Below are 12,500 nucleotides of genomic sequence, written 5' to 3'. Positions count from 1 at the left end.
GTCATCTTTGCATGGTGGCCACTCCAAGGGAGAGTAGCAACAGTGCTTAACTTTCTCCATTTATAGACAACTTTTCTTACCGTGGACTGATGAACATCAAGGCTTTTAGAGATACTTTTGTAACCCTTTCCAGCTTTATGCAAGTCAACAGTTCTTAACCTTAGGGCTTCTGAGATATCTTTTGTTTGAGGCATGGTTCATATCAGGCAATGCTTCTTGTGAATAGCAAACTCAAATTTTGTGAGTTTTGTTGTAGGGCAAGGCAGCTCTAACCAACATCTCCAATCTCGTCTCATTGATTGGACTCCAGGTTAGCTGACTCCTGACTCTAATTAGCTTTTGGAGAAGTCATTAGTCTAGGACTTCACATACTTTATCCAACCTACACTGTGAATGTTTAAATTATGTATTCAATATAGACAAGACAAATACAATAATTTGTTATTAGTTTAAGCACACGGTTTTTGTCTATTGTTGTGACTTAGATTAAGATCAGATCAAATTTTATGACCTATTTTGACAGGAGGTTAGGAAGTACAGCTCAGTTTCCACCTCATTTTGTGGGCAGTGTGCACATAGCCTGTCGTCTCTTGAGAGACAGGTCTGCCAACGGTGGCCTTTCTCAATAGCAAGGCTATGCTCACTGAGTCTGTACATAGTCAAAGATTTCCTTAATTTTGGGTCAGTCACAGTGGTCAGGTATTCTGCCACTGTGCACTCTCTGTTTAGGGCCAAATAGCATTCTAGTTTGCTCTGTTTGTTAATTCTTTCCAATGTTTCAAGTAATTATCTTTCTGTTTTCTCATGATTTGGTTGGGTCTAATTGTGTTGCTGTCCTGGGTTCTCTGTGGGGTCTGTTTGTGTTTGTGAACAGAGCCCCAGGACCAGCTTGCTTAGGGGGCTCTTCTCCAGGTTCATCTCTCTGTAGGTGATGGCTTTGTTATGGAAGGTTTGGGAATCACTTCCTTTTAGGTGGTTGTAGAATTTATTGGCTCTTTTCTGGATTTTGATAATTAGCGGGTTTTGGCCAAATTCTGCTCTGCATGGATTATTTGGTGTTTTACGTTGTACACTGAGGATATTTTTAGCAGAATTCTACATGCAGAGTCTCAAATTGGTGTTTGCCCCATTTTGTGAATTCTTGGTTGGTGAGTGGACCCCAGACCTCACAACCATAAAGGGAAATGTGTTCTATAACTGATTCAAGTATTTTTAGCCAGATCCTAGTTGGTATGTTGAATTTGTTGTTCCTTTTGATGGCACAGAATGCCCTTCTTGCCTTGTCTCTCAGATCGTTCACAGCTTTGTGGAAGTTACCTGTGGCTCTGATGTTTAGGCCGAGGTATGTATAGGTTTTTGTGTGCTCTAGGGCAACGGTGTCTAGACGGAATTTGCATTTGTCGTCATGGCAACTGGACCTTTTTTGGAACAACATTATTTTTTATCTCACTGAGATTTACTGTCAGGGCCCAGGTCTGTCAGGGACCAGGTCTGGCAGAATCTGTGCAGAAGATCTAGGGGCTGCTGTAGGTCCTCCTTGGTTGGGGACAGAAGTACCAGATCATCAGCAAACAGTAGACATTTGACTTCAGATTCCAGTAGGGTGAGGCTGGGTGCTGCAGAATGTTCTAGTCCCCTCGCCAATTCGTTGATATACACTACCATTCAAAAGTTAGGGGTCACTTAGAAATGTCCTTGTTTTTGAAAGAAAAGCATTTTTTTTTTTTTAAATAACATCAAATTAATCAGAAATAAGGGGTGTTGGAAATGACTATTGTAGCTGGAAACGGCTGATTTTTTATGGAATATCTACATAGGCGTACAGAGGCCCATTATCAGCAACCATCACTCCTGTGTTCCAATGGCACGTTGTGTTAGCTAATCCAAGTTTATCATTTTAAAAGGCTAATTGATCATCAGAAAACCCTTTTGCAAATATGTTAGCACAGCTGAAAACTGTTGTTCTGATTAAAGAAGCAATAAAACTGGCCTTCTTTAGACTAGTTGAGTATCTGGAGCATCAGCATTTGTGGGTTCGATTATAGGCTCAAAATGGCCAGGAACAAAGACCTTTCTTCTGAAACTCGTCAGTCTATTCTTGTTCTGAGAAATGAAGGCTATTCCATGCGAGAAATTGCCAAGAAACTGAAGATCTCATACAACGCTGTGTACTAATTCCTTCACAGAACAGCGCAAACAGGGTCTAACCAGAATAGAAAGAGTGGGAGGCCCCGGTGCACAACTGAGCAAGAGAACAAGTACATTAGTGTCTAGTTTGAGAAACAGACACCTCACAAGTCCTCAACTGGCAGCTTCATTAAATAGTAACCGCAAAACACCAGTCTCAACGTCAACAGTGAAGAGGCGACTCCGGGATGCTGGCCTTCTAGGCAGAGTTCCTCTGTCCAGTGTCTGTGTTCTTTTGCCCATCTTAATCTTTTCTTTTTATTGGCCAGTCTGAGATATGGCTTTTTCTTTGCAACTCTGCCAAGAAGGCCAGCATCCCGGAGTCGCTTCTTCACTGTTGACGTTGAGACTGGTGTTTTGCGGGTACACAGCGTTGTACGAGATTCCATTCAAAATCAGCCGTTTCCAGCTACACTAGTCATTTACAATATTAACAATGTCTACACTGTATTTCTGATCAATTTGGTGTTATTTTAATTTGTATATCAGACCCTCATGCCAAATTGAGTCAAAGGCTTTTTTGAAATCAACAAAGCATGAGAAGACTTTGCCGTGGTTTGGTTTGTTTGTTTGTCAGTTAGGATGTGCAGGGTGAATACGTGGTCTGTCGTACGGTAATTTGGTAAAAAGCCGATTTGCCATTTGCTCAGTACATTGTTTTCACTGAGGAAATGTACAAGTCTGCTGTTAATGCAGTGGATTTTCCCAAGGTTGCTGTTGATGCATATCCCACGGTAGTTATTGGGGTTAGGGTTGGATACAGCCCTCTTTTTTTATAACTAGGCAAGTCAGTTAAGAACAAATTTTCATTTACAACGACGGCCTACCCCAGCCAAACCCAGACGATGCTGGGCCAATTGTGCGCCGCCCTACGGGACTCCCAATCACGGCCAGATGTGATGCAGCCTGGATTTGAACCAGGTACTGCAGTGACGCCTCTTGCACTGAGATGCAGTGTCTTGCACCCATTTAGTTGTCGTCATCATTCTCACCTTAGTAAACTCAGTCTGTTTCTTTCTCAGACAGCCTTTGCTTTTCCAGAGCTATTATACTGCCTTATCAAAAGACTACTGAAAACATGAACACATACACACACACACACACACACACACACACACACACACACACACACACACACACACACACACACACACACACACACACACACACACACACACACACACACACACACATACACACACATACACACACAGAGCATGTTTCCAGTTTGATTTTATTTCTTCATCTCTTTCCTCTCCTCCCCTCTAGTAGGGGGGGGGGGGGGGGTAGTGCCAAGATGGCCAAATCCCAGGGGGTGAGGGTAGTGCCAAGATGGCCAGATCCCAGGGGGAGGGTAGTGCCACGATGGCAAAATCCCAGGGGGAGGGTAGTGCCAAGATGACCAATCAGAGGTTATTGTTACTGGTGATATTAATACAGAAATGCTACTTTTAAAAGGTCTTAAGAATAAAATAAAAAATATGTATTTGTTTTATACCAGCTGATTAATGAGCCTATCACAGTCGGTCCTTCTACCCAAACCATCACGTCGGCTAGATCAAGGGGTTGTAAACTATGGGCTCAGTGATCATTCCATCATTTTTCTGAAGTAGGAAGGTTATCATAACTTATCATAAAATTATCATAACTTAATAAAAGATTAGGTCTATGAAGAATTATAGTGCAGATATTTTTGCTGGTTAGAGGCAGAGAATCCCAGTGGAAAGAGGGGAACCGGCAAGGCAGAGACAGCAAGGGCGGTTCGTTGCTCCAGCCTTTCCGTTCACCTTCACACTCCTGGGCCAGACTATACTTAATCATAGGACCTACTGAAGAGATAAGTCTTCAGTAAAGACTTAAAGGTTGAGACTGAGTCTGCGTCTCTCACATTGGTAGGCAGACCATTCCATAAAAATGGAGCTCTATAGGAGAAAGCCCTACCTCCAGCCGTTTGCTTAGAAATTCTAGGGACAATTAGGAGGCCTGCGTCTTGTGACCGTAGCGTACGTGTAGGTATGTACGGCAGGACCAAATCGGAAAGATAGGTAGGAGCAAGCCCATGTAATGCTTTGTAGGTTAGCAGTAAAACCTTGAAATCAGCCCTTGCCTTAACAGGAAGCCAGTGTAGGGAGGCTAACACTGGAGTAATATGATCAAATTTTTTGGTTCTAGTCAGGATTCTAGCAGCCGTATTTAGCACTAACTGAAGTTTATTTAGTGCTTTATCCGGGTAGCCGGAAAGTAGAGCATTGCAGTAGTCCAGCCTAGAAGTAACAAAAGCATGGATTAATTTTTCTGCGTCATTTTTGGACAGAAAATTTCTGATTTTTGCAATGTTACGTAGATGGAAAAAAGCTGTCCTTGAAACAGTCTTGATATGTTCTTCAAAAGAGAGATCAGGGTCCAGAGTAACGCCGAGGTCCTTCACAGTTTTATTTGAGACGACTGTACAACCATCCAGATTAATTGTCAGATTCAACAGAAGATCTCTTTGTTTCTTGGGACCTAGAACAAGCATCTCTGTTTTGTCCGAGTTTAAAAGTAGAAAGTTTGCAGCCATCCACTTCTTTATGTCTGAAACACAGGCTTCTAGCGAGGGCAATTTTGGGGCTTCACCATGTTTCATTGAAATGTACAGCTGTGTGTCGTCCGCATAGCAGTGAAATTTAACATTATGTTTTCGAATGACATCCCCAAGAGGTAAAATATATAGTGAAAACAATAGTGGTCCTAAAACGGAACCTTGAGGAACACCGAAATTTACAATTGATTTGTCAGAGGACAAACCATTCACAGAGACAAACTGATATCTTTCCGACAGATAAGATCTAAACCAGGCCAGAACTTGTCCATGTAGACCAATTTGGGTTTCCAATCTCTCCAAAAGAATGTGGTGATCGATGGTATCAAAAGCGGCACTAAGATCTAGGAGCACGAGGACAGATGCAGAGCCTCGGTCTGACGTCATTAAAAGGTCATTTACCACCTTCACAAGTGCAGTCTCAGTGCTATGATGGGGTCTAAAACCAGACTGAAGCGTTTCGTATACATTGTTTGTCTTCAGGAAGGCAGTCAGTTGCTGTGCAACAGCTTTTTCTAAAATTTTGGAGAGGAATGGAAGATTCGATATAGGCCGATAGTTTTTTATAATTTCTGGATCAAGATTCGGCTTTTTCAAGAGAGGCTTTATTACTGCCACTTTTAGTGAGCTTGGTACACATCCGGTGGATAGAGAGCCGTTTATTATGTTCAACATAGGAGGGCCAAGCACAGGAAGCAGCTCTTTCAGTAGTTTAGTTGGAATAGGGTCCAGTAGGCAGCTTGAGGGTTTGGAGGCCATGATTATTTTCATCATTGCGTCAAGAGATATAGTACTAAAACACTTTAGTATCTCCCTTGATCCTAGGTCCTGGCAGAGTTGTGCAGACTCAGGACAATGGAGCTTTGGAGGAATACCCAGATTTAAAGAGGAGTCTGTAATTTGCTTTCTAATGATCATGATCTTTTCCTCAAAGAAGTTCATAAATGTATTACTGCTGAAGTGAAAGCCATCCTCCATTTGCGAAGGCTGCTTTTTAGTTAGCTTTGCGACAGTATCAAAAAGAAATTTCGGATTGTTCTTATTTTCCTCAATTAAGTTGGAAAAATAGGATGATCGAGCAGCAGTAAGGGCTCTTCGATACTGCACGGTACTGTCTTTCCAAGCTAGTCGGAAGACTTCCAGTTTGGTGTGGCGCCATTTCCGTTCCAATTTTCTGGAAGCTTGCTTCAGAGCTCGTGTATTTTCTGTATACCAGGGAGCTAGTTTCTTATGACAGATGTTTTTAGTTTTTAGGGGTGCAACTGCATCTAGGGTATTTCGCAAGGTTAAATTGAGTTCCTCGGTTAGGTGGTTAACTGATTTTTGTCCTCTGACGTCCTTGGGTAGGCAGAGGCAGTCTGGAAGGGCATCAAGGAATCTTTGGGTTGTCTGAGAATTTATAGCACGACTTTTAATGCTCCTTGGTTGGGGTCTGAGCAGATTATTTGTTGCAATTGCAAACGTAATAAAATGGTGGTCCGATAGTCCAGGATTATGAGGAAAAACATTTAGATCCACAACATTTATTCCATGGGACAAAACTAGGTCCAGAGTATGACTGTGGCAGTGAGTAGGTGGGGGGGGGGGGGTGGGGGGGGGGGGGGGGTAGTGCCAAGATGGTCAAATCCCAGGGGGGAGGGTAGTGCCAAGATGGCCAAATCCCAGGGGGGGTAGTGCCAAGATGGCCAAATCGCAGGGGGAGGGTAGTGCCAAGATGGCCAAATCCCAGGGGGTGAGGGTAGTGCCAAGATGGCCAGTGCCAGGGAGGGGGTAGTGCCAAGATGGCCAAATCCCAGGGGGTGGGTAGTGCCAAGATGGTCAAATCCCAGGGGGAGGGTAGTGCCAAGATGACCAAATCCCAGGGGGAGGGTAGTGCCAAGATGGTCAAATCCCAGGGGGGGGGTAGTGCCAAGATGGCCAGTGCCAGGGGGGGAGGGTAGTGCCAAGATGGCCAGTGCCAGGGGGGGAGGGTAGTGCCAAGATGGCCAAATCCCGGGGGGGGGTAGTGCCAAGAAGGCCAAATCCCAGGGGGGGAGTGGTGCCAAGATGGTCAAATCCCAGGGGGAGGGGGGAGGGTTGTGCCAAGATGGCCAAATCCCAGGGGGGAGAGTAGTGACAAGATGGCCAAATCCCAGGGGGTGGGGGTAGTGCCAAGATGGCCAAATCCCAGGGGGGGAGGGTAGTGCCAAGATGGTCAAATCCCAGGGGGTGGGGGTAGTGCCAAGATGGCCAAATCCCAGGGGGAGGGTAGTGCCAAGATGGCCAAATCCCAGGGGGGAGGATAGTGCCAAGATGGTCAAATCCCAGGGGGAGGGTAGTGCCAAGATGGTCAAATCCCAGGGGGAGGATAGTGCCAAGATGGCCAAATCCCAGGGGGGAGGGTAGTGCCAAGATGGTCAAATCCCAGGGGGGAGGGTAGTGCCACGATGGCCAAATCCCAGGGGGAGGGTAGTGCCAAGATGGCCAATCAGAGGTTATTGTTACTGGTGATATTAATACAGACATGCTACTTTTAAAAGGTCTTAAGAATAAAATAAAAAATATGTATTTGTTTTATACCAGCTGATTAATGAGCCTATCACAGTCGGTCCTTCTACCCAAACCATCACGTCGGCTAGATCAAGGGGTTGTAAACTATGGGCTCAGTGATCATTCCATCATTTTTCTGAAGTAGGAAGGTTATCATAACTTATCATAAAATTATCATAACTTAATAAAAGATTAGGTCTATGAAGAATTATAGTGCAGATATTTTTGTTAATTGTCTGAGCAAATTAGACCGGTCTGCTGTATTGAAATGCAGTGAAGTGGAGATTGCCTGGGGGCCATTTTAAATCATTGTTTTTACATGCTGTAGATAAGCAGGCTCCAGTGAAAAAGGTTAGAATTAAGAAAAGAACAGAGCCATGGATAAATGATAACATTTTAAAGGCAATTAAGTGTAGAAATGAACGCTTTCTGGAGTTTAGGAAATCCAGGGCACATTATATATTTATAGGCTATAAGAAGTTAAGAAATGAGGTCAACAGGATAATACAGAAGGCCCATAAATAATATTTTAATGACAAAATATTTGCAAATAGAAACAATCTGACTAAATTATAGAAGTGACTGAAGCTGTTAGGTTATAGTAACAGTTTAAAGACCAAAGCTCTCAATCTCAGCTTGGACATTGGAGGAAAGGTTACATCAGATAAGACCATGGTTGCAGACAGTCTGAATAGCTATTTTTACAACTATAGCTAATACATTAGTTAGCAAATTACCTTGTCAATCAAGTTGCTATGGGGGGAGAGTCATGTCCAGCAGTTTCACTCAACAGCGATGGGATTCAAGTAGATTATTTTTTTCATTTGAAAAGGTGTCTGAGTCCACCGTGCTAGAGAGGCTGAAAGAACTTGACCGTTCCATAGCAACTGGCCTTGACAACATTCCCGCCAGATTTCTAAAGGATTGCTGCGGCAGTTTACAACTCCTTGTGGTGTAACTCACATTGTGAATCTGTCTATTGAACTAGGGGGTTTTCCCAGTGAACTAAAGGGTCAAGGGTGATTACTTTATATAAAAAAAAAGGCAATAAGTTAGATCATTGGAAACTATCTCAATCCTGTGTTGCTTTATCGAAGGTCATGGAAAAGATTGTGTTCAAGCAGATTGACAGTTATATTTCCTTACGTAACCGGTTCTATGAGCTAAAATCTGTCTTCAGGAAATCCCATTCCACTGACACCTGCCTACTGTATCTGACTGACCACATCAGGAAGGAAGTAGACGGAGGGGCATTTTGTCGTATGGTTATGTTAGATCTCCAAAAGGCGTTTGAATACAATGAATCATGAGATTCTGTTAATCAAACTAAGAGCCTTAGGCTTTAACAACTTAGCAGTGAAATGGGTTAGCTCTTACCTGCAAGGAAGAAAACAGATGGTGGATGTGGATGGGGACTCTGTCTAAACCCCAAAATCTTGAACTGTGGGGTACCCCAAGGGAGTGTGCTGGGTCCACTTTTATTTCTATTGTATATAAAAGATCTGAAATCTGCCTGTACATGTGACCTTTTCCTATATGCAGATGATTCTGCACTGTGTGGTTTCTCCCAAAGATAAAAATGTGTTTGAACTTCTGCATGTCAGTAAATGGCTATATGACAATAAGCTGTTACTACACATTGGAAAAACATAGTCCATCTTGTTCGGGTCCAAAGTGAAACTGTTGAAATCCCCAGATTTTAAAGGTGGTAGTAGGTGACGTAGTAGTCGTGGCAAAAGACTCTGTTAATTATCTTGGATGTGTGCTAGATAACCAACTGACAGGGGAGAGCACGGCACAAAAAACGTTATCTCCAAAGTGAACCATAAAATTAGATTCCCGGGCAAGAACCTCCAAATATCTGGATAGGAATACAATTGGGGACATTGGCAGGGGCTCTTGTTCAGTGCCACTTCGACTATGCGTGCTCTTCCTGGTACAATAGTGCCTCCAAGATATCAAATAAATTGAAGAACAAATTAGTCAGGATTATTCTTAAACTTCCAGCACTTACGCATCTCGACTATTTTCCCGCTTTGAAAGCCTTTATGGTTCCTAGGTACTTATGTAACTACTCTAATTTAGTCCGGGATAACCATTAGTCCGGGATAACCATTAGTCCGGAATAACCATTAGTCCGGGATAACCATTAGTCCGGGATAACCATTAGTCCGGAATAACCATTAGTCCGGGATAACCATTAGTCCGGGATAACCATTAGTCCGGGATAACCATTAGTCCGGGATAACCATTAGTCCGGGATAACCATTAGTCCGGGATAACCATTAGTCCGGGATAACCATTAGTCCGGGATAACCGTTCCACTAGAAGGAGCCAAACTGACGTTGTTCCTTTTTTAGATTTAAAAGTGGTATGTCAAATGTATTTATTTCAAATCAAATCAAATATATTTATATAGCCCTTCTTACATCAGCTGATATCTCAAAGTGCTGTACAGAAACCCAGCCTAAAACCCCCCAAAACAGCAAGCAATGCAGCTGTAGAAGCACGGTGGGGGAAATAATAATGATTTTTTTTCTTTATTATTATACTCTGCTGCCATATTCTTTTGGAATAATCTTCCAAAGAATTTGAATTATATAACCTCCATGGGTAGTTTCAAGTTCTCACTGGGAGAAGAAAAAAAAAATGGCTAAATAGTGGCATGTCTCAAAGGGGATATTCACTTGTAGACCATCTGTTATTTAGATGAAACTAGGTGGCGGAGGTCTGCCTTTTGGTGTTTGTTGTTTATTATATTGTGATTGTCTTGTGTGTGTGTGTATATACGGAGAAAAAAATAAAGAAATGTATGTATTCACTACTGTAAGTCGCTCTGGATAAGAGCGTCTGCTAAATGACTAAAATGTATAATGTGTATATATATATATATATATATTAGGGATTGATTGTTTGTATATTAAGGGTGTGTGAGAAGAGGAGGAAGAGGAGGAAGAGGAGGGAGATGTATCTGTCCATAGTTGTTTATTAGGAACGGAAATTGTATTAATTATCGGATGTTGTGAAACAAACAACAATTGTGTCTGTCATTGTCTGTTGTCATTACAATCGCCGCCTAACCTTGTTGCATTATTCCCCCTCTTCCCTCTTCCCCTCTCTTCCCTCTTCCCCCCTCTTCCCTCTTCCCTCTTCCCTCTTCCCCTCTTCCCCTCTTCCCTCTTCCCCTTTTTCCCCTCTTCCCTCTTCCCCCTCTTCCCTCTTCCCTCTTCCCCTCTTCCCCTCTTCCCCCCTCTTCCCCTCTTCCCTCTTCCCTCTTCCCCTTTCCCCTCTTCCCCCTTCCCTCTTCCCCTTTCCCCTCTTCCCCCCTCTTCCCTCTTCCCCCCTCTTCCCTCTTCCCTCTTCCCCTCTTCCCCTCTTCCCTCTTCCCTCTTCCCCTCTTCCCCTCTTCCCTCTTCCCCTCTTCCCTCTTCCCCTCTTCCCCTCTTCCCTCTTCCCCCTCTCCCCTCTTCCCTCTCCCCTCTTCCCTCTTCCCTCTTCCCTCTTCCCCTCTTCCCCTCTTCCCTCTTCCCTCTTCCCCCTCTCCCCTCTTCCCTCTCCCCTCTTCCCTCTCCCCTCTTCCCTCTTCCCTCTTCCCCTCTTCCCTCTTCCCCGCTTCCCTCTTCCCTCTTCCCTCTTCCCCTCTTCCCTCTTCCCCTCTTCCCCTCTCCCCTCTTCCCCTCTTCCCTCTTCCCCTCTTCCCCCTCTTCCCTCTTCCCCTTTTCCCCCTCTTCCCTCTTCCCCTCTCCCCTCTTCCCCTCTTCCCCCTCTTCCCCTTTCCCCCTCTTCCCCCTCTTCCCTCTTCCCCTTTCCCCCTCTTCCCCTTTCCCCCTCTTCCCTCTTCCCCTCTTCCCCTCTTCCCCTCTCCCCTCTTCCCTCTCCCCTCTTCCCTCTCCCCTCTTCCCCCTCTCCCCTCTTCCTTCTTCCCCCTCTTCCCTCTTCCCCTCTTCCCCCTCTTCCCCTCTCCCCTCTTCCCTCTCCCCTCTTCCCTCTCCCCTCTTCCCCCTCTCCCCTCTTCCTTCTTCCCCCTCTTCCCTCTCCCCTCTTCCCCCTCTCCCCTCTTCCTTCTTCCCCCTCTTCCCTCTTCCCTCTTCCCCTCTTCCCCTCTTCCCTCTTCTCCCTCTTCCCCCTCTTCCCCTCTCCCCTCTCCCCCTCTTCCCTCTTCCCCTTTCCCCCTCTTCCCTCTTCCCCCTCTTCCCTCTTCCCCTTTTCCCCCTCTCTTCAAAAGGACCACAATGGAAACTAGCTGTCAAGCTTTGTTGTGTTATCCTTGATGATTTTCTTAAATTGTATGTGGAGACTGGAGAACCCTTATGTATGGATTTTACATATTGTCAAATAAATTCAGTCAATCAAATGTGTGTGTTAATATGGTCATGAATACTGTGTGTGTGTGTTGTCATACCATGGTCAGTAGGGTTGAATCCACACAGGTCACAGATACACCTGACCCATGTGTTCATGTCCTCCTCACTGTCGGCCACCAGGTAGAATACCCTCTCCACTGTCCGCACGTCAAACACATAGCTACTGTCCAAATCCTTTTTATTAAAGGTTAGGCCTGCATCCACCTAGGAGAGAGGGAGAAGAGACACAGAGAGAGAGAAGAGAGAAAGAGAGACAGAGACAGAGAGAGAAGAGAGAAGAGAGAGAGAGAGAGAGAGAGAGAAGAGAGAGAGAGAGACAGAGAGAGAAGAGAGATAAAGAAGACAGAGAAGAGAGATAGAGAGCGAAGACAGAGAAGAGAGATAGAGATAGAGAGAGAAGAGACAGAGAGAAGAGACAGAGAGAAGAGAGTAAAGACAGAGAGAGAGACAGAGAGAGAGTGTAAAGACAGAGAGAGAGACAGAGAGAGAGTGTAAAGACAGAGAGAGAGACAGAGAGAGACAGAGAGAGAGACAGAGAGAGAGAAGAGACAGAGAGAGAGTGTAAAGACAGAGAGACAGAGAGAGAGTGTAAAGACAGAGAGAGACAGAGAGAGAGTGTAAAGACAGAGAGAGAGACAGAGAGAGAGAAGAGAGAGAGAGAGAGTGTAAAGACAGAGAGAGAGACAGAGAGAGAGAAGAGACAGAGAGAGAGTGTAAAGACAGAGAGACAGAGAGAGAGTGTAAAGACAGAGAGAGAGACAGAGAGAGAGAAGAGACAGAGAGAGAGTGTAAAGACAGAGAGACAGAGAGAGAGTGTAAAGACAGAGAGAGAGACAGAG

The 12,500-nt window shown here is 44.5% G+C and overlaps 1 protein-coding gene across 1 annotated transcript in view; it reads right to left on the bottom strand.

The window, feature by feature from the left end:
• LOC106578202 (GRB2-associated-binding protein 1) overlaps window positions 1-12,500 on the bottom strand; it is a 68,200-nt gene that overhangs the window by 35,035 nt on the left and 20,665 nt on the right. Inside the window, exon 3 of the mRNA XM_082965386.1 lies at window positions 11,700-11,865. Coding sequence (XP_082821512.1) covers window positions 11,700-11,865 — 166 coding nt within the window. The remainder of the gene's footprint in view (window positions 1-11,699; window positions 11,866-12,500) is intronic.

The sequence above is a fragment of the Salmo salar genome, chromosome 18, assembly GCF_965601325.2.
Source record: "Salmo salar chromosome 18, fSalSal1, whole genome shotgun sequence".
In the NCBI taxonomy this organism is placed as follows: Eukaryota; Metazoa; Chordata; class Actinopteri; order Salmoniformes; family Salmonidae; genus Salmo; species Salmo salar.
The sequence above is the reverse complement of the archived record's forward strand: the minus strand, read 5'-3'. Positions and strand labels throughout refer to the sequence as shown.